Below are 23,110 nucleotides of genomic sequence, written 5' to 3' on the forward strand. Positions count from 1 at the left end.
ACAGAAAGCTTTTGGCCTGCTCTTTACCCACAGTTAGCTCTCTACCATTTCTGTGTATTCAGATACAAACCATGAAACCTAAGGGAGAAAGAGAGGGAGGAGGTCTCTTTAGTCAGACTCTGACTTTGGTCATTGGTTACTTCTGCTTCTTGCAAGGCCCAAAGGTGCGTCATCTAGCACCAATGCTGCCTTCTTTGTGGAGCCAGAGCCCACCCAATAGCCAGAGCAAGACACCAGTGAAATATCAGAGAAGTGTTGAGTGGTTTTGATCCAGGTGCCTAAGTAGGGCCTTACTTGATGAGTGATTCATCTGAGAGCCTTGGCAATATAACTTGGGTTACCTGGTCAAAAAGCCTAAAAACAAGGATATCTTTACCAAATCACTCTCTAGTTGATTAAAAAAAAAAAATATGGACAAACGAGATTGGCAAACACGTCGTTAGGGTAAGGAGAGTGGAAACGGGATTCTGTGCTGGGGAGGAGTGTGCCAGTGGCATCTCCAGCACTCAGAGATTGGAGCTGGTGTCCGTGGCCTGGTGTCGATTCACCTGCAGTCTGTGAACAGCTCTTGTTTCCCTGTCCAGGCTTTTGTTGTGATATAGAAGTCCATCAGGTTGTATCTGAAATATGCCATCTGTCTCCCCCGTTAGTTTGAAAGTCACAGCAGGAGGATTGGCCTTAAACTGGGAAAAAGCAAAAATTAGATTAAGTCATTAGGAAAAGCAATGTTGTAGAATTTGTTGTAAGTCACCAATTTCAGGTAACATTTTTATTTGCACAAGCACCAAAATAAAAATTTCTAAGCTTTTAAAGGGATACATTCTAAAAGTCTGCTTTAATACTAACTAATATTCAAACTACATGTCTCTCAAGAAACAATAAATGACATAATTTAATATATTTACAAAAATCAATTGATACTTTACATTATAGCTAGAGTTAGATGAGATTTTTTTCTGGGAATATCTGAGAGCTATATTACTACTAGCTTCTAAGAAACATTAAGAAGTGTAGTTTCATTGCTAGGATGAAAAAGACAGCATTTAGTACTTCTAAAAACTGTGACAAAGATTAAGAGATACTTTAATGTTAAGGGAAACAACTTTAAAGTGACTTTATTTGATAATATTCTGTATGAAAATCTCACTTTTCAGAAATGAAGAAAATGTCAATGATCATTCATGGGATAGCTATAGCATTTTTAAGACCACAGAAGAGAAAATTCACTTAAAAGCAGACAGAAAAGTCATTCAACCTCATTAACAATTTTAATATATTTTTCTATATTCACAAGTTAAAAATCAATAATAGCCAAGTTGTAAAAGCTCTTGTAAAGAATGGAAAAAAGCACATATATTATTAATGAAAATATAAATTAGCATAACCCTTTTGGAAATAACTTGAGGCATAATATGTTGCAGGACATAAAATCAACACACAGAAATCCCTTGCATTCCTATACACTAATAATGAGAAAACAGAAAGAGAAATTAAGGAAACAATTCCATTCACCATTGCAACGGAAAGAATAAAATACTTAGGAATATATCTACCTAAAGAAACTAAAGACCTATATATAGAAAACTATAAAACACTGGTGAAAGAAATCAAAGAGGACACTAATAGATGGAGAAATATACCATGTTCATGGATTGGAAGAATCAATATAGTGAAAATGAGTATACTACCCAAAGCAATTTATAGATTCAATGCAATCCCTATAAGCTACCAACAGTATTCTTCACAGAGCTAGAACAAATAATTTCACAATTTGTATGGAAATACAAAAAACCTCGAATAGCCAAAGCAATCTTGAGAAAGAAGAATGGAACTGGAGGAATCAACCTACCTGACGTCAGGCTCTACTACAAAGCCACAGTTATCAAGACAGTATGGTACTGGCACAAAGACAGAAATATAGATCAATGGAACAAAATAGAAAGCCCAGAGATAAATCCACGCACATATGGACACCTTATCTTTGACAAAGGAGGCAAGAATATACAATGGATTAAAGACAATCTCTTTAATAAGTGGTGCTGGGAAATCTGGTCAACCACTTGTAAAAGAATGAAACTAGAACACTTTCTAACACCATACACAAAAATAAACTCAAAATGGACTAAAGATCTCAACGTAAGACCAGAAACTATAAAACTCCTAGAGGAGAACATAGGCAAAACACTCTCTGACATTCATCACAGCAGGATCCTCTATGACCCACCTCCCAGAATATTGGAAATAAAAGCAAAAATAAACAAATGGGACCTAATTAACCTTAAAAGCTTCTGCACATCAAAGGAAACTATTAGCATGGTGAAAAGACAGCCTTCAGAATGGGAGAAAATAATAGCAAATGAAGCAACCGACAAACAACTAATCTCAAAAATATACAAGCAACTCCTACAGCTCAACTCCAGAAAAATAAATGACCCAATCAAAAAATGGGCCAAGGAACTAAATAGACATTTCTCCAAAGAAGACATACAGATGGCTAACAAACACATGAAAAGATGCTCAACATCACTCATTATCAGAGAAATGCAAATCAAAACCACTATGAGGTACCATTTCACACCAGTCAGAATGGCTGCGATCCAAAAGTCTACAAGCAATAAATGCTGGAGAGGGTGTGGAGAAAAGGGAACCCTCTTACACTGTTGGTGGGAATGCAAACTAGTACAGCCACTATGGAGAACAGTGTGGAGATTTCTTAAAAAACTGGAAATAGAACTGCCTAATGATCCAGCAATCCCACTGCTGGGCATACACACTGAGGAAACCAGAAGGGAAAGAGACACGTGTACCCCAATGTTCATCGCAGCACTGTTTATAATAGCCAGGACATGGAAGCAACTTAGATGTCCATCAGCAGATGAATGGATAAGAAAGCTGTGGTACATATACACAATGGAGTATTACTCAGCCATTAAAAAGAATACATTTGAATCAGTTCTAATGAGGTGGATGAAACTGGAGCCTATTATACAGAGTGAAGTAAGCCAGAAGGAAAAACACCAATACAGTATACTAACGTATATATATGGAATTTAGAAAGATGGTAACAATAACCCTGTGTACGAGACAGCAAAAGAGACACTGATGTATAGAACAGTCTTATGGACTCTGTGGGAGAGGGAAAGGGTGGGAAGATTTGGGAGAATGGCATTGAAACATGTAAAATATCATGTATGAAATGAGATGCCAGTCCAGGTTCGATGCACGATACTGGATGCTTGGGGCTAGTGCACTGGGACGACCCAGAGGGATGGTATGGGGAGGGAGGAGGGAGGAGGGTTCAGGATGGGGAACACATGTATACCTGTGGCGGATTCATTTTGATATTTGGCAAAACTAATACAATTATGTAAAGTTTAAAAATAAAATTAAATTAAAAAAAATGTTTATAGACTTTAATAGCAAAAATTACTAAACAGAATTTATCCTAAGGAAATATTTTTTAAACAGTAGTGGCATGTGCTCCACAAAAAAAGAAGCCACTGCAATGACAAGCCCGCTCACGGCAGTAAAGAGTTAGCCCCTGCTCACCACAGCTGGAGAAAGCCCACATGCAGCAATGAAGACCCAGTGCAGCCATAAATAAATAAAAAATTATTTTAAAAAAGAAACTAAATAAATGATGACTAAACTAACCCAAAGCAAGCAGAAGGAAATACAAAGTGGAAATTAATGAAATGGAGAATACAAAAGCAAAGGAGAAAATCAACAAAACCAAAAGTTGTTTTTCTTTTTTTTTAAAAAAAAAAAAAGATCAATACAATGAACAAATCTTCAACTGGACTTACCTCAACCAGTTCAATCTCTGGTTGAGGAACTAAGAACCTGCAAGCCAAACATGGCACAACCAAAAAAAAAAGAGGGAACATCACTACCAAACTTACAGAGATTAAAAAATCTAAATAGAATACTATGAGCAATTGTTTTCTCACAAATCAGACAACCTAGGTGAAATAGATAAATTTTTAGACAAAAACTACAAAAATTGACTATGCCAAAGCCTTTGACTGTGTGGGTCACCACAAACTGTGGAAAATTCTTCAAGAGATGGGACTACCAGACCACCTGACCTGGCTCCTGAGGAATCTGTATACAGGTCAAGAAGCAACAGTTAGAATCGGACATGGAAAACAGACTGGTTCCAAATTGGGAAAGGAGTAAGTCAAGGCTTTATGTTGTCACCCTGCTTATTTAACTTATATGCACAGTACCTCATGAGAAACGCTGGACTGGATGAAGCACAAGCTGGAATCAAGATTGCCAGGAGAAAGATCAATGACCTCAGATATGCAGATGACAGGACCCTTATGGCAGAAAGTGAAGAGGAACTAAAAAGCCTCTTGATGAAAGTGAAAGAGGAGAGTGAAAAAGCTGGCTTAAAGCTCAACATTCAGAAAACAAAGATCAAGGCATCTGGTCCCATCACTTCATGGCAAATAGATGAGGAAACAGTGGAAACAGTGACAGACTTTATTTTGGGGGGGGAGCTCCAAAATCACTGCAGATGATGACTGCAACCATGAAACTAAAAGCCTCTTGATGAAAGTGAAAGTGGAGAGTGAAAAAGTTGGCTTAAAGCTCAACATTCAGAAAACTAAGATCATGACATCTGGTCCCATCACTTCATGGGAAATAGATGGGGAAACAGTGGAAACAGTGTCAGACTTTATTTTTCTTGGGCTCCAAAATCACTACAGATGGTGATTGCAGCCATGAAATTAAAAGACGCTTACTCCTTGGAAGAAAAGCTATGACCAACCTAGATAGCATATTCAAAAGCAGAGACATTACTTTGCCAACAAAGGTCCATCTAGTCAGAGCTATGTTTTTTCCAGTAGTCATGTATAGATGTGAGAGTTGGACTATAAAGAAAGCTGAGGGTCGAAGAATTGATGCTTTTGAACTGTGGTGTTGGAGAAGACTCTTGAGAGTCCCTTGGACTGCAAGGAGATCCAACCAGTCCATCCTAAAGGAAATCAGTCCTGAATAGCCATTGGAAGGACTGATGCTAAAGCTGAAACTCCAATACTTTGGCCACTTGATGAGAAGAACTGACTCATTTGAAAAGACCTTGATGCTGGGAAAGATTGAAGGTGGGAGGAGAAGAGGGTGACAGAGGATAAGATGGTTGGATGGCATCACAGACTCAATTGACATGAGTTTGAGTAAATTCCGGAAGTTGGTGATGGACAGGGAGGCCTGGCGTGCTGCAGTCCATGGGGTCACAAGAATCGGACACAACTGAGCAACTGAACCTAACCAAAATTGACAAAAGAATAAAAGAACTATAGCAAGTAAAGAGATTGAGCTAGTAATTTTAAGAATTCCCACAAAGGAAAGTCCAGGTCTAGATAACTTCACTGATGAATTCTGCCTAACAATGGGAGAATTAACACCAAAGTTTCACAAATACTTCCAAAAAAAAAAAAAGAGTATGGAACACTTCCTAACTTATTCTACGAGGCCAATATCATCCTTATATGTAAATCAGAAAAAAAAATACAATAAAACTGCAGAGCGATATCTCTTATAAATACAGATGCAAAAATTTTCAACAAAATACTAGCAAACTGAATCTAGCAACTATAAAAAATTATATATCATGACCAAGTGGCATTTATCCCAGAATAAAAGGCTGGTTCAACATACAAAAATCAATTAATTTAATATTCCATATTAATAGAATAAAGGACAAAACCAGACGAGTATCTCAACAGAAGCAGAAAATCATTCCACGAAATCCAATATCCTTTCATGATGAAAAATATGCAACAATTCAGGAATAGAAGGTAAATTCCTCAACCTGATAAAGGATATATAAGAAAAACCCACAGTTAATATTAATATTATACTTAGTGGTGAAAGACTGAAAGCTTTCCCCATATGATCGGGAACAAGAAAATGAAGCCCAATCTTGTCACTTCTATATAGTAAGTCCGCTTCAAGTTGTGAGCTCTCAAAGATTCGAGTGTGCATTTTCGTGTCTTAAGTTAGTGCACTTATCTGGCGCACGTTGTCACGTGTGTGCGTCCTCTGCGAGTGGTTGTGCTTTGTGTACTTTACAGTTCTGTAGAGAATGGGCTTCTCAGGGGGCTCGGTGGTGAAAAGAATCTGCCTTCCGATGCAGGAGACACAGGAGATGCTACTTCAAGCCCTGGGCTGGGAAGATCCCCTGGAGGAGGAAACAGCAACCCACTCCAGTATTCTTGCCTGGAGAATCCCATGAACAGAAGAGCCTGGTGGGCTACAGTCCATGCGGTCGCAAAGTCAGATATGACTGAGCACGCACGCACGCACTGTATAGAGTGTAGTAGTATAATGTCTTAATTTCAAGCCCAAGATATCATCTACGATGAGAAAAAAAGAGGCACTACCCAGACATCACTGGATCATTTTATCAAAAGGGTAGTGTTGAATCCAGCAAGGAGCCAGAACCTGTGCTACCAACATCAGGCGGGAGTGGAATTGCAGCTCGCCCTCTGTCTCCTATTGCTGACACTCCTTCAGCTCTGTCGTCGGCCACCTCCTCTCCCTCTTCAGGTCGGTAACTCCTCTTGCCTATTCACTCTGTACCAGCCCCTGTTTGCCAGGTGCTGTCCTGTACTTTTCAGGGTACTATTCTGTAAGGTAAAAATGTTTTCCTTATTTTTTATATTTGTTTTTTGCATATTATTTGTGTGAAAAGTATTATAAACCAATTATAATATGGTCCTCTATAGCCAATTGTGTTAGCTGGGTACCTAGGCTAACTCTGTTGGACTTATGAACAAATTGGACTTTAAGAATGCAGTCTCGGAACAGAATTCATTCGCATGGAGGGGACTTCCTATCTAATATTGTACTTGAGATCCTAGGCAAGAAGAGAAATAAAAGTCATCCAGATTGGATAATAAAAGTACCTCTATTCACAGAAGACATGATCTTATATATGGACAATCTTAAGGAATCTAAAAAGAATTTTACAGCAAATAAACAAGTACAGTGAGGCTGCAGGACAAAAGATCAATATACAAAAATCAATACTATTTCTATACAGTAGCAAAAATAAATCTGAAAGTGATGTTATGAAAACAACTCCACACACAATAAGATTAAAAAGAATAACATACTTCAAAATAAATTTAACCTGAGAAATACAAGAAAATCTGAATTTGTAATCTGAAAACTTTAAAACATTATTGAAAGAAATTAAAGATCTAAAGAAATGGAAAACACCCCATCCTTAAAAGTTGAAAAATAAGATTTTTAAGATAGTAATATTCCTCAAATTGAGATACTGATTCAACACAATCCCTACCAAAATTACCTTTGTCTTGTTTGTAGAATTAACAGGATGATCTTAAAATTTAGGTTTAAATGTAAAAGACCCCAAATAACCAAAACAATCTTGAAAAAGAAGAACCAAGTTGGGAGACCTAACACTGCATAATTTCAAACTTTACTACAAAGCTACAATATTATAGAACTGTGTAAGAATTTCTTTCTTTCTTTTTTGGAGGATATGTTAATAACCTAAGGATCAACCCCATGGGGCAATAAGTTTATGGCACTGGCATGCTGCTGCAGCTGCTAAGTCACTTCAGTCGTGTCCGACTCTGTGCGACCCCATAGACGGCAGCCCACGAGGCTCCCCTCCCTGGGATTCTCCAGGCAAGAACACTGGAGTGGGTTGCCATTTCCTTCTCCAATGCATGAAAGTGAAAAGTGAAAGTGAAGTTGCTCAGTCGTGTCTGACTCTTAGCGACCCCATGGACTGTAGCCCACCAGGCTCCTCCGTCCATGGGATTTTCCAGGCAAGAGTACTGGAGTGGGTCACCAGTGCCTTCTCCGATGGCACTGGCATAAGGATAGACATATAGATCAGTGGAATCAAAATCAGGAGTACAGAAGTAAACTTTTGTATTTATTGTCAAATTAATTTCCAACAAAGGTGTTAAGATAATTCAAGGGGAAAAAAATAGTGTTTTCAGCAAATGATGTTTGAACAACTGGATACTCACATGCAAAAGAAAATGAAGTTAGATCCCTACCTTGTACCATGCACAGAACAACTAAAAATAGATTAAAGGCCTAAATGTTAGAGTTAAAACTATAAAACTTTAAGAAGAAAACACAGGCATACAACCTTATGACGCTTGATGAGGCAGTAGTTTTTTAGATATTATATCAACAGCACAAACAGAAAATAAAATAAATAAATTGAACTTCAAAATTAAAAGCTTTTGTGCTTCAAATGACATTACCAAGAAACTGAAAAGATAATCTACAGAATGTGAGAAAGTATTTGCAAATTATGTGTATAAGAAACTTTATGCAGAATATATAAACAGCTCTTACAATAAAAAGACATAATCCAATTTAAAAATAGGCAAAGGATTTGAAGAGACATTTCTCCAAAGAGCAGATACAAATAGTACATAAGTACATTAAAAGATATTAACATTAATCATTAGGGAAACCCAAACCACAAAGAAACCACTCTACTCCACTAGGATAGCTTTAATTAAAAAAAAAAAAACGGTAACAAGCGTTGCCAAGGATGTGGAGATATCAGAACACTTATACAATGCTGGTTGGAATGTAAAATAGTTTAGTTGTTTTGCAGACCAATTTTACAGTTATTCAAAAGGCTAAATATTAAATTCATCATGACTCAGAAATTTTACTCTTAGGTATATATCCAAGAGAATGGAAAACATGTCCTCACAAAAAATTGTACATGAATGTCCATAATACCATTACTTTGTAATAGCCATAAATGTCCATTAAATGATAAATGTATATTCAAAAGGTAGCATATTCACACGATGGAATATTATTCGGCTATAAAAAAGGGGTGGAGTACTAACAGCAGCTACAATATGGATGAACCTTGAAAATATGATGCTAAGTAAAAGATACTATACACAAAAGGCCACATGTTATATGACTTCATTTTTATGAAGTGTCTGTAAAGGCAAATCTATAGAGACTGAAAATAAATTAGTGTTTGCCAGGGGGTGGGAGGAGACGAAAGAGTGGCTGCCAGTGGGTACAGGGTTTCTCTGAGGCTGGTGAAAGTGTTCTGGGATCAGACAGTGGTGATGGTTGCATATTTTTATGATATATTAAAAACCAAAGAATTGGCCATTTTAAAAGGGCAAATCTTAAGATATGTGAGTTACATCTCATACATTACAAAGAGAAAAGGCAAAAAATGACCTATCTCAGAAATGTATCATACAATTCTTTCATCTGGAAGCCCCTGAGAATACAGAGCTGGGCATAATTGCAAATCTTCAGTGAAAGAAGTCTGTAGATGTGTAGTTCCTTCCTTCCTTCCTTCCTTTTCTTTCTTTCTTTCTTTTTTGGAGGATATGTTAATAATGCAAGGGTCAACCTCATGGGGCAATAAGCTTGTTGTGTGCCTCCCTGACTTCAGGTAAGAAGTTCTTTGGCACAGATGAGGGGACTGGGACAATTCCATGCCACCACTGGAATAAAGAGCTCAGAGTACATCTTACCAAGGCCGAGTTTCCCACATCATCTCCACAGCCAAAGATGGAGAGAGAATGAAATGCTTTTTTTTTTCTGAGATGTCAGATTTTATTTTTTGTCATGTAACCTACTTTTTAATTTAAATTGAAGCACAATATTACATGGGCTTCCCTGGTGGCTCAGATGGTAAAGAATTCACCTGCAATGCGGGAGACCTGGGTTCGATCCCTGGGTTAGGAAGATCCCCTGGAGGAGGATATGGCAACCCACTCCATTATTCTTGCCTGGAGAATCCCCATGGACAGAGAAGCTGGGAGGACTAGTCCATAGGGTCACAGAGAGCCAGACAAGACTGAGCAACTAAGCATAGCACAGCACACAATATTACATGAATTATAGGGATGCAACATAGTGATTCACGTCTAAAGGTTATACTCCACTAATAGTTACTACAAAATATTGGTCATATTCCCTGTGTTGTACAGTATATTCTTGTAGATTATTTGCTGTTGTTCAGTTGCTAAGTCATGTCCAACTCTTTGCAATTCCATGAACTGCAGGACACCAGACTTTCCTGTCCTTCACTATCTCCTGGAGTTTGCTCAAACTCATCTCCATTAAGTCAATGATGCCATCCAACTATCTCATCCTCTGTCATCCCCTTCTCCTCCCGCCCTCAATCTTTCCCAGCATCAGGGTCTTTTCCAATAAGTCAATTCTTTGCATCAGTATTGGAGTGTCAGCTTCAACCTCAGTCCTTCTAAGGAATATTCAGGGTTGATTTCCTTTAGGATTGATTGGTTTGATCCATTGCTGTTCAAGGCAGTTTTACACACAACAGTTTGTACCTCTTAATCCCCTGCCTCTCTCTCGGCCCCTCCTCTCCCCCAGCCTGTCGCTGGTAACCACTAGTTTGCTCTCTGTGCCTATGAGTCTTTTTTGTTGTAGTCACTAGTTTGTTTTGTTTTTCAGATTCCACCTATAAACAATTTCATACAATATTTCTCTTTCTCTGTCTGATTTATTTCACTTCAACGTAATACCCTCAAAGTCCGTCCATATTGCTGCAAATGGCAAATTCTCATTCTTTTTATGAAAGTGAAAGTGTTAGTCACTCAGTCATATCTGACTGTTTGCAACCCTATGGTCTGTAGCCTGCCAGGCTTCTCTGTCCTTGGGATTTTCCAGGCAAGAATACAGGAGTAGGTTGCCATTCCCTTTCCAGGGGATCTTCCCAACTCAGGGATTGAAGCCAGTTCTCTTGCACTGCAGGCAGATGCTTTACAGTCTGAGCCACCAGGGAAGTTCTTTTTATGGCCGCGTAGTACTCCACTGTGCGTGTGTGTGTCACGTGTGTGTCAAGATATTTTGTATCCATCATCCACTGACGGACACTTAGCTTGCTTCCATATCTTGGCGACTGGAAATACTATGAATATTGGGGTGCATGTATCTTTCTGAATTAGTGTTTTCATTTTTTTCACATATACCCAGGAGTGGAACCACTGGGTCATGTGGTAGTTCTATTTTTCGAGAAACCTTCATACAATTTTCCACAGTGGCTGCACCAATTTATATTCCCCCAAAAAAGTACACGAGCAATTCCCTTTTCTCCACTTCCTCACCAACCTTTGTTATTTGTGCTCTTTCTGAGGATAGCCATTCTGACAGCTTGAGGTGATATCTCCTTGTGGTTTAAATGTGCATTTCTCAAGACTATACTTTCAGGGATCATTTCTAGAGTTTATTAATTTACATTTCTCTGATGATTAACAATGTTGAACATCTTTTCATGTGCCTGTTGGCCTTCTGTATGTCCTCTTTAGAAAAATGTCTATTTCAGTATTCTACCCATTTTTAAATTAGGTTGTTTTCTGACGTTGAGTTGTATGAGCTCTTTGTATATTTTGGATATTAACCCCTTATCAGTTATATCATTTGCAAACATTTTCTCCCATTCTGTAGGTTGTCTTTTCATTTTAACAATCATTTCTTTTGCTGTGCCAAAGCTTTGGAGTTTAATTAGGCTTAACTTGCTTATTTTTGCTTTCATTTCCTTTGCTTTAGGAGACAGATATGATTTATATCAAAGTGTTCTGCTTATGTTTTCTTCTAGGAGTTTTACGGTTTTGGTCTTACATCTAGGTTTTTAGTCCATTTTGAGTTAATTTTTGCATATGGTGTTGCGTGCATGCTCAGTCACTTCAGTGGTGCCTGACTGTGTGACCCTATGGACTATAGCCCGCCAGGCTCCTCTGTTCATGGAATTCTCCAGGCAAGAATACTGGAGTGGGTTGCCATGCCCTTCTCCAGGGGATCTTCCCAACCCCAGGGATTGAACCCATGTCCCTTATTTCTACCTGCACTGACAGGCAGGTTCTTTACCACTAGCATCACCTGGGAAGCCATATATGGTGTTAGGTAGCATGATATACTCGACTAGAACATGAGAACAGCAGTGTTATAATATCAGTTATGCCATTAATTTATTTAAGCCTCAATTTTCCTATCTGTAAAACAAGCAATTGGTACAAAGAGTCTCTAAGGTGTTTTCTAGCACAAAGACTCTGAGATTCTAGAAGGAATTCCCCTTCATCTCCTACTTCTCCTCTGTAACACACACACCCATACACAAGAGCTTTCAGCCGTGACAACGGGGCTCTCATTTCCTGCCTAGAAGAGATAAGCTTTGTAGCATGACTGATGGAAAAAGAACAGAAAACGATGTGGAGCAACCCAAGGAATGATTTTACTGGCTGGGATCCTCAGAGACTGTGAAAGGATCCTAAGAAGCAATTTCTAGGTCTGCGATGTTTGTAAGCTGGAGATTGTACAGTTCAGTACATCAGAACTATGTACAGTTCTGATTCTGTTCAACGAGATGTGGACCTGTACTCACAGAACATCCATTCCTTTCTGCCAGAAGAAGTGACGGCAGACTCTCTGGCCCACAGACAACTTTTGCTTTGATTATAGGATGCTTTTTTTTAACTGTGCCAATATTCTTAGATTTTGATTCTTAGGAAATATTTAGATTCTTAGGAAATTCTACATAAAGATAAAAATGTCTGACTTTTGTGGAAAAAATCATGAAATCCTGTAATACACAAATTCTGATGTGAGAAATTATCTGGAATTGCCCTGAGCCTTTGCCCTGTGAGGCACCCTCAGTTAGTCCCGCTCCCCACTGTTCCCTGTGTCCCACAGGCTGACACCAAGTGTCAGAAGACTTTTAATTTCACATTTGCACAGTTTCGGGGTTTTCTACATCTGTTTTTTTGCTATTGCCTTTCTGATCCCAAGATAGTACCATTCATCATCTACCTGGCCCCTGTGGGTAGTTGAGGTACTCGCTACAGACAGGCTTTCAAACCCAAGCTCTGGATTAGCAACTGTGAGAGGAAGATTCTCCAGTCTACAGCTCCAGACTCATGTGGCCACTGTCTCTTAAACATCTCCACCTCGCTAACCCCACAGATTAAATTCAATAAGCCTAAAACTTATTTTCCCATAAACTTTCCCTCCCCTCCTTCTCTCGCTCTCTCTTTGAGTGACACCATGAACCAGCCAGTCAAGCAATCCAGAGACCCTAGAGTTACCCTCAACACCTTTCTCTCACTGCCTGCACGCACTCAGTAACCAATTCCAGCACATGGGACCCCCTCGCATTGCTCCCACCCGTCCCGTCCCCTCCACTCCCATTTATACTTGCTTAAACCAGGCCTCCGTCATGTCCCACTGGTTCTATGGCAAACAGTGTCCCAAGACCCTTCCCGCCTCCAGGCTCACTCCCCTCATCATACACTCAAAGTGATCAGAGAGCAAGTCTGGGCAAACACAGCCTAACTCCTTCACCCCTTCCTTAACGTCCCAGTGGGCCCTGCCGCCTAACACAGGTTAAACAGCCAGTCAGGACCCCCACGCCGACCCTCGCCCTCAGCAGTCTCACCTTCTCCTCACAGCCTCTCCCACCCTAAACCACCTGCCATCTTTCATTTTCTTGCTAAATGCCTGCCCCCATATTTTTTTTTCCATCTAGTCCTCAGGGCCTGCTTTCTGTTTGGGAGTGCCTGGTCAACTTTAAATACCCAGTTCTAGGGTCCAATGAAACTTTTTCTGTTCAACGACTACCCTCCACTCTTAAAATCGACCACTCTTTCTCCGCCTGCACTTGGCCCCTTCCTCAGCCCACCAGACTCCAATCAGAACCCTCCAGCGCATTGTTTGCCTTCTTGTTAGTCTCCTTCTGCTACCCAAGAGCGCTCCAGGGGCGGAATTGCTGCTGGTCTCATCCTGCACCCCCAGAACCCAGCACAGCATCTTGTAACACTAGGCACTTTCCGCACAGTTCATAAAAGGAGATGAATGTGTGCCCAGCCCACAGCATTCTTACCAACTTATGAAGCATAAAACACACAAATGAAAAGGACTTTCCAAATGTAAATGAGAAATCTCTAACTAAATGCTCCCTGGCGAGGGAGACAGAGTTAGTTAACGAGATCTTCCCCTAAGTGAGCCCTCGCCAGAGACTCCCAACCTTTTCCTGGCATCCTCTCCCATTTCCCAGCCCCCTCCGCTTTGCAGCCCTGAACAGAAACGTGATTCAGGCCCGCTCCTCTCGGGGGTGGGGGCGGAATCTAAGAACCTCAGAAGTCAGAATCCTTCCTGTCTCTGCGGCCTCCGTTCCTACCTCCTTCTCCAGGCTCGCGGCTTCCTGGCCTCACTGGCCTTCTGCCAGAACCCCAGGCAGGCCCTGCCCTCTCCCAGCACAGGGCAGGTGTCCCAGCTGTGCCTTTGCTGGACTGCTCTTCTGTCTAAGCTCTCAAAGCATTTGCTCCTCCCTCAGGGCCTGACTCCCCTAACTGGAGAGGTCAAAGCCTCTGTAACACCCCACGGCGGGGGCACAGAGATACCTGTGCACCCCCACCAGCTCATATAATAGGGCCACTTCGCACTGATCTGGTACCAAATGAGAGAAGGTGGGATGCGGCAGTTTTCAGTCCCTCCTCTGTGGATGGGAACTGTCCAACAAAAGAGATGTTTGGCACTTAAGAGAAGGCATACCCACCTCAGACAGTAGTTTGGCAACCCCTGTTGCCCCCCCAGTGCATGGAGCAGGGGATCACGGGCATCCTCTATGGCCCATCAAAGCCTCTTCAACCACTCCAGGGCCAAGCAGGTTTCCCCAGGGGGTTCTGACCAATGCAATAGGATGTTTTCTCCCTCTCTCCATTATGTTTCCAGGATTCTTTCAGTGCCCCTAAAGCTGAAGTCTCTTGGCCCTCAAGCCCCTGCCATCCACCCTCAATCTGAGGCTTCTCAGTGAACCAAGTGAACAAGATGACTGCCTCCCAGTGTGTCTCGGTCAACGCCTGGGTCGGCCTAGAGACAGGCTCAGAGGAGGCAGTGAGGAAAGCAGGCTGTGTGTGTGTGTTTGTGTGTGTGTGTGTGTGTGTTAGTTGCTTAGTCGTGTCCAACACTTTATCAACCCCATAGACTGTAGCCCACCAAGCTCCTCCCTTAGACTGTAGCCCACCAAGCTCCTCCGTCCACGGGATTCTTCAGGCAAGAATACTGGAGTGGGTTGCCATTTCCTTCTCCAGGAAGGCAGGCTATTCCAGCGCTAAACCAGAGAATCCGTATCTTCAAATGCTGCAAGCAGCCAGCTCACGGAATAGACCAAGACTCAGATAACCACCCCCTTCCGAGACTGGTTCCCCGCCCACCCCCGGAGAGGGGCGGAGCCTACAGGCCCTAAGGTTCCCGCCTCAGGGACGGGAGATATCCCAGATACCACTGAGAAAGTCCGAATGAGGACGCCTGGTATTACTGAGACTGCTCATCTCTTGGCTCCTGAAATCATTCTCCATAATGAGATCTCCTAGGCCTCTATTTTATTTCTGGGTGTCCAGTAGATAAAGGAGTAAAGTCCACAGAGAGCCTGCAAAATCAAGATGACAGGGACTAAGAGTAGCCCTTACCTGGAATATGGGTTGACTCGGTTCTTGGCCTTCAAAAATTGAAAATTCCATGGGTTTTAGGGGTCCACTAAACTTTCCCTCTTGGCCATATCCAGTTGTCTGTTAAAAGATGAAAGAAAAATAGAAAATTAGCAACAGCACGTACTATGAATGTATTTGGGCCACTTGATGATTTTTTTATGGTTCTGGGACTGATATATGAAATCTAAGATTCTAAAATGGCTCAAAAAAAAAAAAAAATGAAATCAAGTCAAAATAGGCAGGAAGGGTTCTAACATTTGTTGAGGCTCCACTATGTCAAGATGGTTTGTCAGCAGCCTAGCATTGCTTTTCTCATTCAAGATGATTCAAGCAATCACCCTGGGTGGGGGGGGTGGGGTGGGGGTGGGAATTAACACTGCCGTGTTTTCAATCAGGCTCACAGAGAGTTAGTCACTTGACCAGAGTAGAACCCACGAGCAGTTGACATGGCACACACACTAGGTTATAGCTGAAGGAAAACTGGTGATCGTCGTCCCACAGTGCCACTATGCCATTCAATTCTACCTGGTTGACACCAGCTTCTTAAAACCCCTCCATTCCACTCTTGTTAGTTTATAAGGAAACCCATGGCAGATTCCCCAGCATGCTAGAGTTCAGGCACCTCAAAGACAATTGAATCCATAAGGGGAAAAAAAAATACATGGACCTGTTTAGTACAATGCTTGCCTGACACACAGCAAAAAGAGCTCACATTCGCTACGCTAGCGTATGCTGAGCTTTGTCCTAAGCACATTTAACCACGTTAACAATCCTACATTTATCATCACTAGCTCTGTTTCACCAGCAATGAGACTCAGATGCAGAAATGTTAAGTCATTTGCTCACAGTGCAGGAAGCAGGATTTGAACCTACAATTCCAGACCACTTTTAGCCGCTCTAAGCCACTGCCCCACTACCCACTAGAAAGAGCACAAGTGGCCGAGACAGCCTGGCAGGAAATCTGCAGCATGGAGGGTGTGCAAGAGGGCACATTCAGCGGTAGTTCCTGCCATCCCTTTGTCTCCCACCAACGAGGATCATTGAAGGAAATCGCGAGGCAGAGCAGCACGCAGGAAGGGACCGCCAGCTATAAACCCACCACAGTGGGCACCCCTGGAACGAGGTATCTAGCACAACACCCAATGCCAGTGCCTCTCCTGAGTGGTCCTTCCGCTCTCCTCCTGTGGTGGCAGTCAGGGGTGGGATGGATTAGTATGATATGGGAAGTTAATGGTTTGGAGAACTGGACAGGTAAAACAAAAAAAGAAAGAAAAACTGGGGAGAAGAGATTTATTCTCCATTTCCTTATATGGAGCAAGTACACTCTTACTGCAGAACACTGGAGATAAATAACCCAAAACAATTAGGACAAAATGATGGGGAGAAAAGATCTTGTACTATGGCTCATTAAACCTTGACTGAGTTGATCTGGGTGTCTAACAAAAAAGCAGTAATAAACGAGAACACAGAGGTTTTGGAATTTGGAACTTCCCTCCCCTTCAGAGATGCAGTGGACTCTTGGGTTAGCTGCCCCCGCAGCCATCGTCAACCTCTATCCCTTGGAAAGACAAATGATCTCTTTCCCAGACTCCTTTGCAGGAAAGATCAGGGCCAAGTGACTCCATTCTGGTTATTGAAACAAAAGGTGGAGTCTGCTGGGTCGGGGTGTGGGTGGGGGAATGTTTCCAGTCAAGCTTTTGTTCTCCTGATGAGAAGGAGACAAAGAGGATGAGATGGTTGGATGGCATCACTGACTCAATGGACATGAGTTTGGGTAAACTCCGGGAGTTGGTGATGGACAGGGAGGCCTGGCATGCTGCAGTCCAAGGGGTCGCAAAGAGTCAAACACGACTGAGTGACTGAACTGAGCTGATGAAAAAGGACAGATGTGGGTGGCATGGCCCTTCCTCTTACCTTGTTCTTATTTAGGCAGTGGTCCCCTGTCTGTAGCTGTGGCAGCTGTCATGAAACCATGGGGGATAAACCAGCTCAGATAATGGTGGAGCAAAGATAAAGAAGCCCAGGTCTCTGATAATATCACAAAACTGCTAAACCTGCCCAGGACTGCCCACTATAGGATTCTTGTTGTCTAACAAAAAAATAAATCCCTGTTGACTGGAGACACTCTAAATATGCTCATAGCTAAAGGACTTCTTTGGAGAAAGCAATGGCACCCTACTCCAGTACTCTTGCCTGGAAAATCCCATGGATGGAGGAGCCTGGTAGGCGGCAGTCCATGGGGTTGCTAAGATTCGGACACGACTGAGAGACTTCACTTTCACTTTTCACTTGCATGCATTGGAGAAGGAAATGGCCACCCACTCCAGTGTTCTTGTCTGGAGAATCCCAGGGACAGGGGAGCCTGGTGGGCTGCCGTCTATGGGGTCACACACAGAGTCAGACATGACTGAAGCAACTTAGCAGCAGCAGCAAAGGACTTCTTAACTGATGCAATAACTATACAGACTCCTAGCTCATCAGTTCCTTTCAAGGTGTGTCTTCCTCTGAGGGCTCATCTTCCCTCCCACTTCTTTCCACATCTTCTCCAGCTCCAGCTCCAGCTTCTCCTCCCTCTGGAAGGCAGAGCACAAGAAGTGGGCGCTGTGGTGGATACAGGATGCTGCTGCTGCTAGGGCAGTGCCTTTTGAGGGGCTACTGCTTAATAGCACAGTGCTTTCACCAGCTTTCTGCTCACATCAGGAAGCAGTCTGTCTTGTGGCTCAGCTGGTAAAGAATCCGCCTGCAATGCCGGAGACCTGGCTTTGATCCCTGGGTTGGGAAGATCCCCTGGAGAAAGGAAAGGCTACCCACTCCAGTATTCTGGCCTGGAGAATTCCACGGAGAATGGAATTGAAATGGGGAATTCCATGGACTGTATAGTCCTTGGGGTCACAAAGAGTCAGACACAACTGAGTGACTTTCATTTCATTTCATCAGTTTTCTGCTCACATCAATAAGCAGTCTGTCTTTCAGCTGATCACACCGGTGACAGACCCTGCAGGAAAACTATGTTAGTCAGGCACACCTCACCCACAAGCCTGCATTTTTCCTCTGTGGACAAGCCGGCTCACCTATCAGGAAACAAGGAGATGTCTCAGTGGCAAGGTTCAAAGTAGGGTTGGGTTCTCATATCAGGGCTATTTGAGCTATAAAGATTTCAAAATGCATGAGTCAACAAGCCATACTGCCAGAACTGGGAAGAATGTTATAGTGAAAACTTGTGAAAGAGTTGGAGGAACAAAACCCACCATCTTGCATAAAGAGGTGAAAGGTAGGAAGCGGATGGAACTGATATTTTTGTGTTTCCTGCTATGGAATGTGACCCTCCACACATGTCATTTCTTAAGATCCTCACCACTATCAGGGAAGTCTCTCAAGAGAACCCCCCTAGCAGAGGCACAGATAGTTGGTGTTACAGTGGAATGGTGCCGAGGGGGCTGGACTGCCAAGCTCCCCCCCCCTCCAAGTTGCCCCACTGCCTTCCAGGCCAGCAAAGGACACTTGCAGTTGTCAGATCTGCCTGCCTAGTAGCCACCTTCATTGCGCTTTACACCAAGAGTTCTCTGTGTTGGTTATACAGTAAGTATTTCAAGCTCTCCTCCTTCTGGAGGAAGCAGAGTCCCAGGCACAATTCTAAAACAGTTGGCTTCTCCCTGATTTCCTTGCATCCCTACTCAGCACTCTCCCAAATCCTCTCTTCAGTGCCCTTCCAATGTGTTCACACAGTGTTTCTAATCCCCTAAGAGAACCAGTTCTCAAAAGAGAATGGCTGAGCCACTATAGTATGGAATAAATGGTAAATATCCTCTGCTAAATAAAAGCTTGATGCCGAAAGAAAGAAGCACCAAGTGAACTTGCAGTCTTCACAGGAGAGGGTCTGGGCACAGGGGTCGGGGGTGGGGGCAGAAGAGACATGGCTCCTCCCAACAGCCCTGAGACCCCAGTCCACAGGTCGCAGCCTCCCTCCTTCACCCAGAGACAGCTGTGCACGTGGCCGTCTCCCAGGCAACGCTCTTGCTGCCAGCAGTGGTTTGGGCCGCATTTCTCACTCCGGGTAGAAACTTCACTATGGTGAGAGTAAGGAAAACAAAAGGAAGGAAAAGGAAAACTGCTTTCCATCCTCTATCTAGGAAGAAAAATGCATATCCCCATCTCAGATCAGAAGCTGTTGAACCTGCTAATGTTAAATTATCATGAAAGAATCTTCTCTGTCTTTCTTAGAGCTCACTGTTGTTTCTTAATATAAATCCATAATTATGTATTTAATTTCTACCTTGTTCCTGGCACTGTGCTATGTGCTGAGGATGCAAAGATGACTAAAACACAGTCTTCCTCATGGAGGTCAGGGTCCATATGAGTGTAATCCCTGAATATTTAAAATGTGGTAGTAATAATTATAGCTAATATTTATCAAGTCCTTAGACTGTGCCAGTCACTGATCCAAGGACTTCGTATGATCTCATTTAGTTGCCACATAAGGCAAGTCCTCTTGTTAGACCCATTTCACAAGGCAGAAAACTGAGGTTCAGAGTGTAGTAACTCACCCAAGTTCCTATCACCAGTCAACAGCAGTGCGAAGTTTGAACTAGGCACTGGTTTCACCGTTCTGCCGTAATATAGATAGCAAAGCACATATGAGAAGGTAGCAACAGGAGCGAAGCCAAGTGGTGCTTCTTGGCAGTCCTGGGGACAAGCTTCGAGCCCCAGGCTGTGGGGATGCACAAGGCTCATAAGGTTCAGACTGCAGCTTTTCCCCTCAAGAGGAACGCTTTGGTAAGTTTACAAGTACAGCTGTATGTCACTCTAAATATTTTGAACTGTGTAGACTCTCAGGGGCTCTCTGGAACTTGAAATCCGATGTTATATTCGGGTTTTCAAAGAAAGGAACCAAGATTAGAGGTAGGAGGATCTAGTAGCTTCCTTCTAAGGAGAAAGCAAATGCTTCCCCATAATTTTGCTTCATAACACAGCAAATCTGGCACATGTATGACCCTTAGGAACCTCACGACAAAAGGGAAGACCGCATCCCTCTATCCACCTGAGGCCTGGGCTGGTCTCCCCACGTTCCATTCAGCTCCAACTTCTAGAAGCCTGAGTCGATAGGGTTAGCTCGACAAGTGACTAAGGGCAAATTTGGCCAAAAAAAGTCTAAGCCATATATGGAAACAAAAGTGCAGAGCAGAGTCAAAACTGGAGAAAATACTTTTCTTAATTTCGGTGGTAATTTAACGATGGTTAAAGACAAAATAAAGTCAAGACTAAGGGACAGAGACTAACACATGTATCAGTATACTTTTCTTTCCAGATTCCCTGAGCTGGATGTAAAAGCCTAAAACTGAGTAGATGAATGGTTTAAAACTTGCCCATGAAGGGGCATTGGCTTATAAGAGCTGAGGAGAAAGCATCTCCCTGGTTGAAAGTTAGACATATAACTTACAGCCATTTCATCAAAAATGGCCCATTAGTGTAAGCTGTGTGCTTTGTTCACAATAAGCTGATAGACTTTTTTGTTTAAGTGATGATAGCTGTTGCTTCCCCGGTATGGGCTAGAAATATTCCACTAAATAAAGACAGAACATTTCTCTTCTCTTACCAAGTAAAGTGTAAGGAGACACAAGCAGTGTAGCTGGGCTTGCGTTGTCATAATTTTCCTTATTCAAACTCCTGTGAATAAACCGGAGATAAGTTGATTAGTTCCCCTCCTATTAAAACCATGTTTATCCAAGCACAAAGGATCCCTGGACGATATTCAGTTGTAAACCTCGTAGGATGGCATCCTTGAAGGCCAGCCTCTCCTCTGCGGAACAGCCTGGACTTCCCCAAGCCCCCTGATACCTCATCCACAGCAACCACAAGTCAATATCCCGAAACAAGCTTGTGCTGACTCCAATTTTACCACTTCACTTTATCACTCTTCTTCACTTAAAGAGTCTTAAGTGGGAACTTCCCTGGTGGCCCAGTGGTTAAGAATCCACCTTCCAATGCAGGGGACGAGAGTTCAATCCCTAGTTGGGGAAGTAAGAGCCCACGTGCCCGGGGGCAAACAGAGAAGCCTCAACTACTGAGCCTCTGCTCTACAACTAGAGAAGCCCCCATGTGCCGCAATGAAGACCCTCATTATATGGATGGAGGAGATGCGCCAAATGCCAAAATAACGAGATGCTAAAATTTTAGTGGTTCTGATTCACAGCTGCAAATATGTGAGAGTCTTCAAGGAGGAAGAACCCAAGCATGTTCCCAATCCTTCATTCAACGACCTCACCAGCCACCTCTTTGGTCTTCTAAACCTTGCTGTTAATTGTACAATACACCAAAGGAAAAAATGTATTTATAACTCCCAAAGCAACTCAGTGAGAATCTACACTCTGCCCCTCTTCTCTCCTACTCAGTATTATTTTTCCTCTTTCCCTGTGTCTTCACGTTTCACAAAAAGTATACCTTTCACCCTAAGATACATCATGACTAACTGATTTTTTTCCTATTCTTATTTTTTCATGACTAACTGATTTTAAGATCTGAGACAAATTTTCCACATGGTCTGTGAAGCAGGACTGTTGCCTATCATAATATTGGACTGCTACAACAAAACAACAAAAAAAACAAGGAAATGAAGAATGCATTCACTTCACTAAAATTCCAATTATTTTATTGCCTCGAGGAATTGTAGATGATCTTGTTTTACTTTTTTTTTAAAATTTTTTAAAGTTTTCTACATTGAACTTACATCACTAATATAATCGGCACGGGAAAATGGTTATAAAATTCTAACTATCTAAAAATTTAAACCCTGAAAATTTTTAATTCCTTACCTTTGGACACCTTCTATTTGAACTTTAAGAAAGATCAAAGTACTACAACAATTTAGCTTAACAAATGTCCTGGGAAATAAAGATAGAAAATAGTGTTTATTAAGGATCATCCCTGGTGGCTCAGACGCTAAAAAAAAGAATCTGCCTGCTGTTTGGGAGGCCTGGGTTCGATCCCTGAGTTGGGAAGATCCCCTGGAGAAGGGCATGGCTACCCACTCCAGTTTTCTTGCCTGGAGAATCCCATGGACAGAGGACCCTGGCGGGCTACAGTCCATGGGGTCTCAAAGAGGTGGACACGACTGAGCGACTAAGCACAGCACAGCACATAGGGTAGATCAGTGGAGGGACCTTTACAGACAGAATGGCAGAGGCCCAGAAGGTGTACTCTTGAGTCAGCGAGTCTGGGTCGGAAACTCAGCACAGCCTTTCGTTAGCTGTGTGGCCACGTGGGTACTACTTAATCTCTCTCTGTGCCTCAGTTTACTCGAATGAAAAATACATAGCAATTGCTCAATAGTGAGCGAACACTTTTACGAGTTTCTCACAGTCATAACGAATTAGGAAATGTTACTCTTACTTTATACATGAGGAAACTGAAGTCCAAAGTTAAGCCATTCACCTTAAGACACAGCTAGGAAGTGATACTGCCCTGTTGCCAACCAGATCTGTCAGAAGCCAAAGTTCAAAGAACTTTCCTCTCTCTGCTCTACCCTGTACTGTGTGATAGCCCAAGAGAGGCAGATACAGGCATAGAGATGTGCGTGTTGTTAGCGCATGCTGTGTAAATGAGACCAATTGTCCCAA

General features: G+C 42.3%; 1 protein-coding gene across 6 annotated transcripts in view; it reads right to left on the reverse strand.

Moving 5' to 3' along the window:
* CDH17 (cadherin 17) overlaps positions 1–23,110 on the reverse strand; it is an 88,227-nt gene that overhangs the window by 46,846 nt on the left and 18,271 nt on the right. For 5 of the 6 annotated variants that reach the window (XM_086335313.1, XM_086335314.1, XM_086335312.1 and 2 more), the window contains 3 exons: positions 21,091–21,161; positions 15,477–15,575; positions 549–683 (listed from right to left, as the gene is read on the reverse strand). In XM_086335313.1, the coding sequence (XP_086191439.1) occupies positions 549–683; positions 15,477–15,575; positions 21,091–21,141 (285 nt within the window). In that variant the 5' untranslated portion in view covers positions 21,142–21,161. Of the gene's footprint in view, positions 1–548; positions 684–14,185; positions 14,315–15,476; positions 15,576–21,090; positions 21,162–23,110 lie in introns of those variants that run through there. The other variant, XM_086335317.1, reaches the window with a different exon arrangement.

The sequence above is a fragment of the Bos grunniens genome, chromosome 14 (assembly GCF_055505025.1).
Source record: "Bos grunniens cultivar Pamir isolate PY7600 chromosome 14, Bosgru_T2T1.0, whole genome shotgun sequence".
In the NCBI taxonomy this organism is placed as follows: Eukaryota; Metazoa; Chordata; class Mammalia; order Artiodactyla; family Bovidae; genus Bos; species Bos grunniens.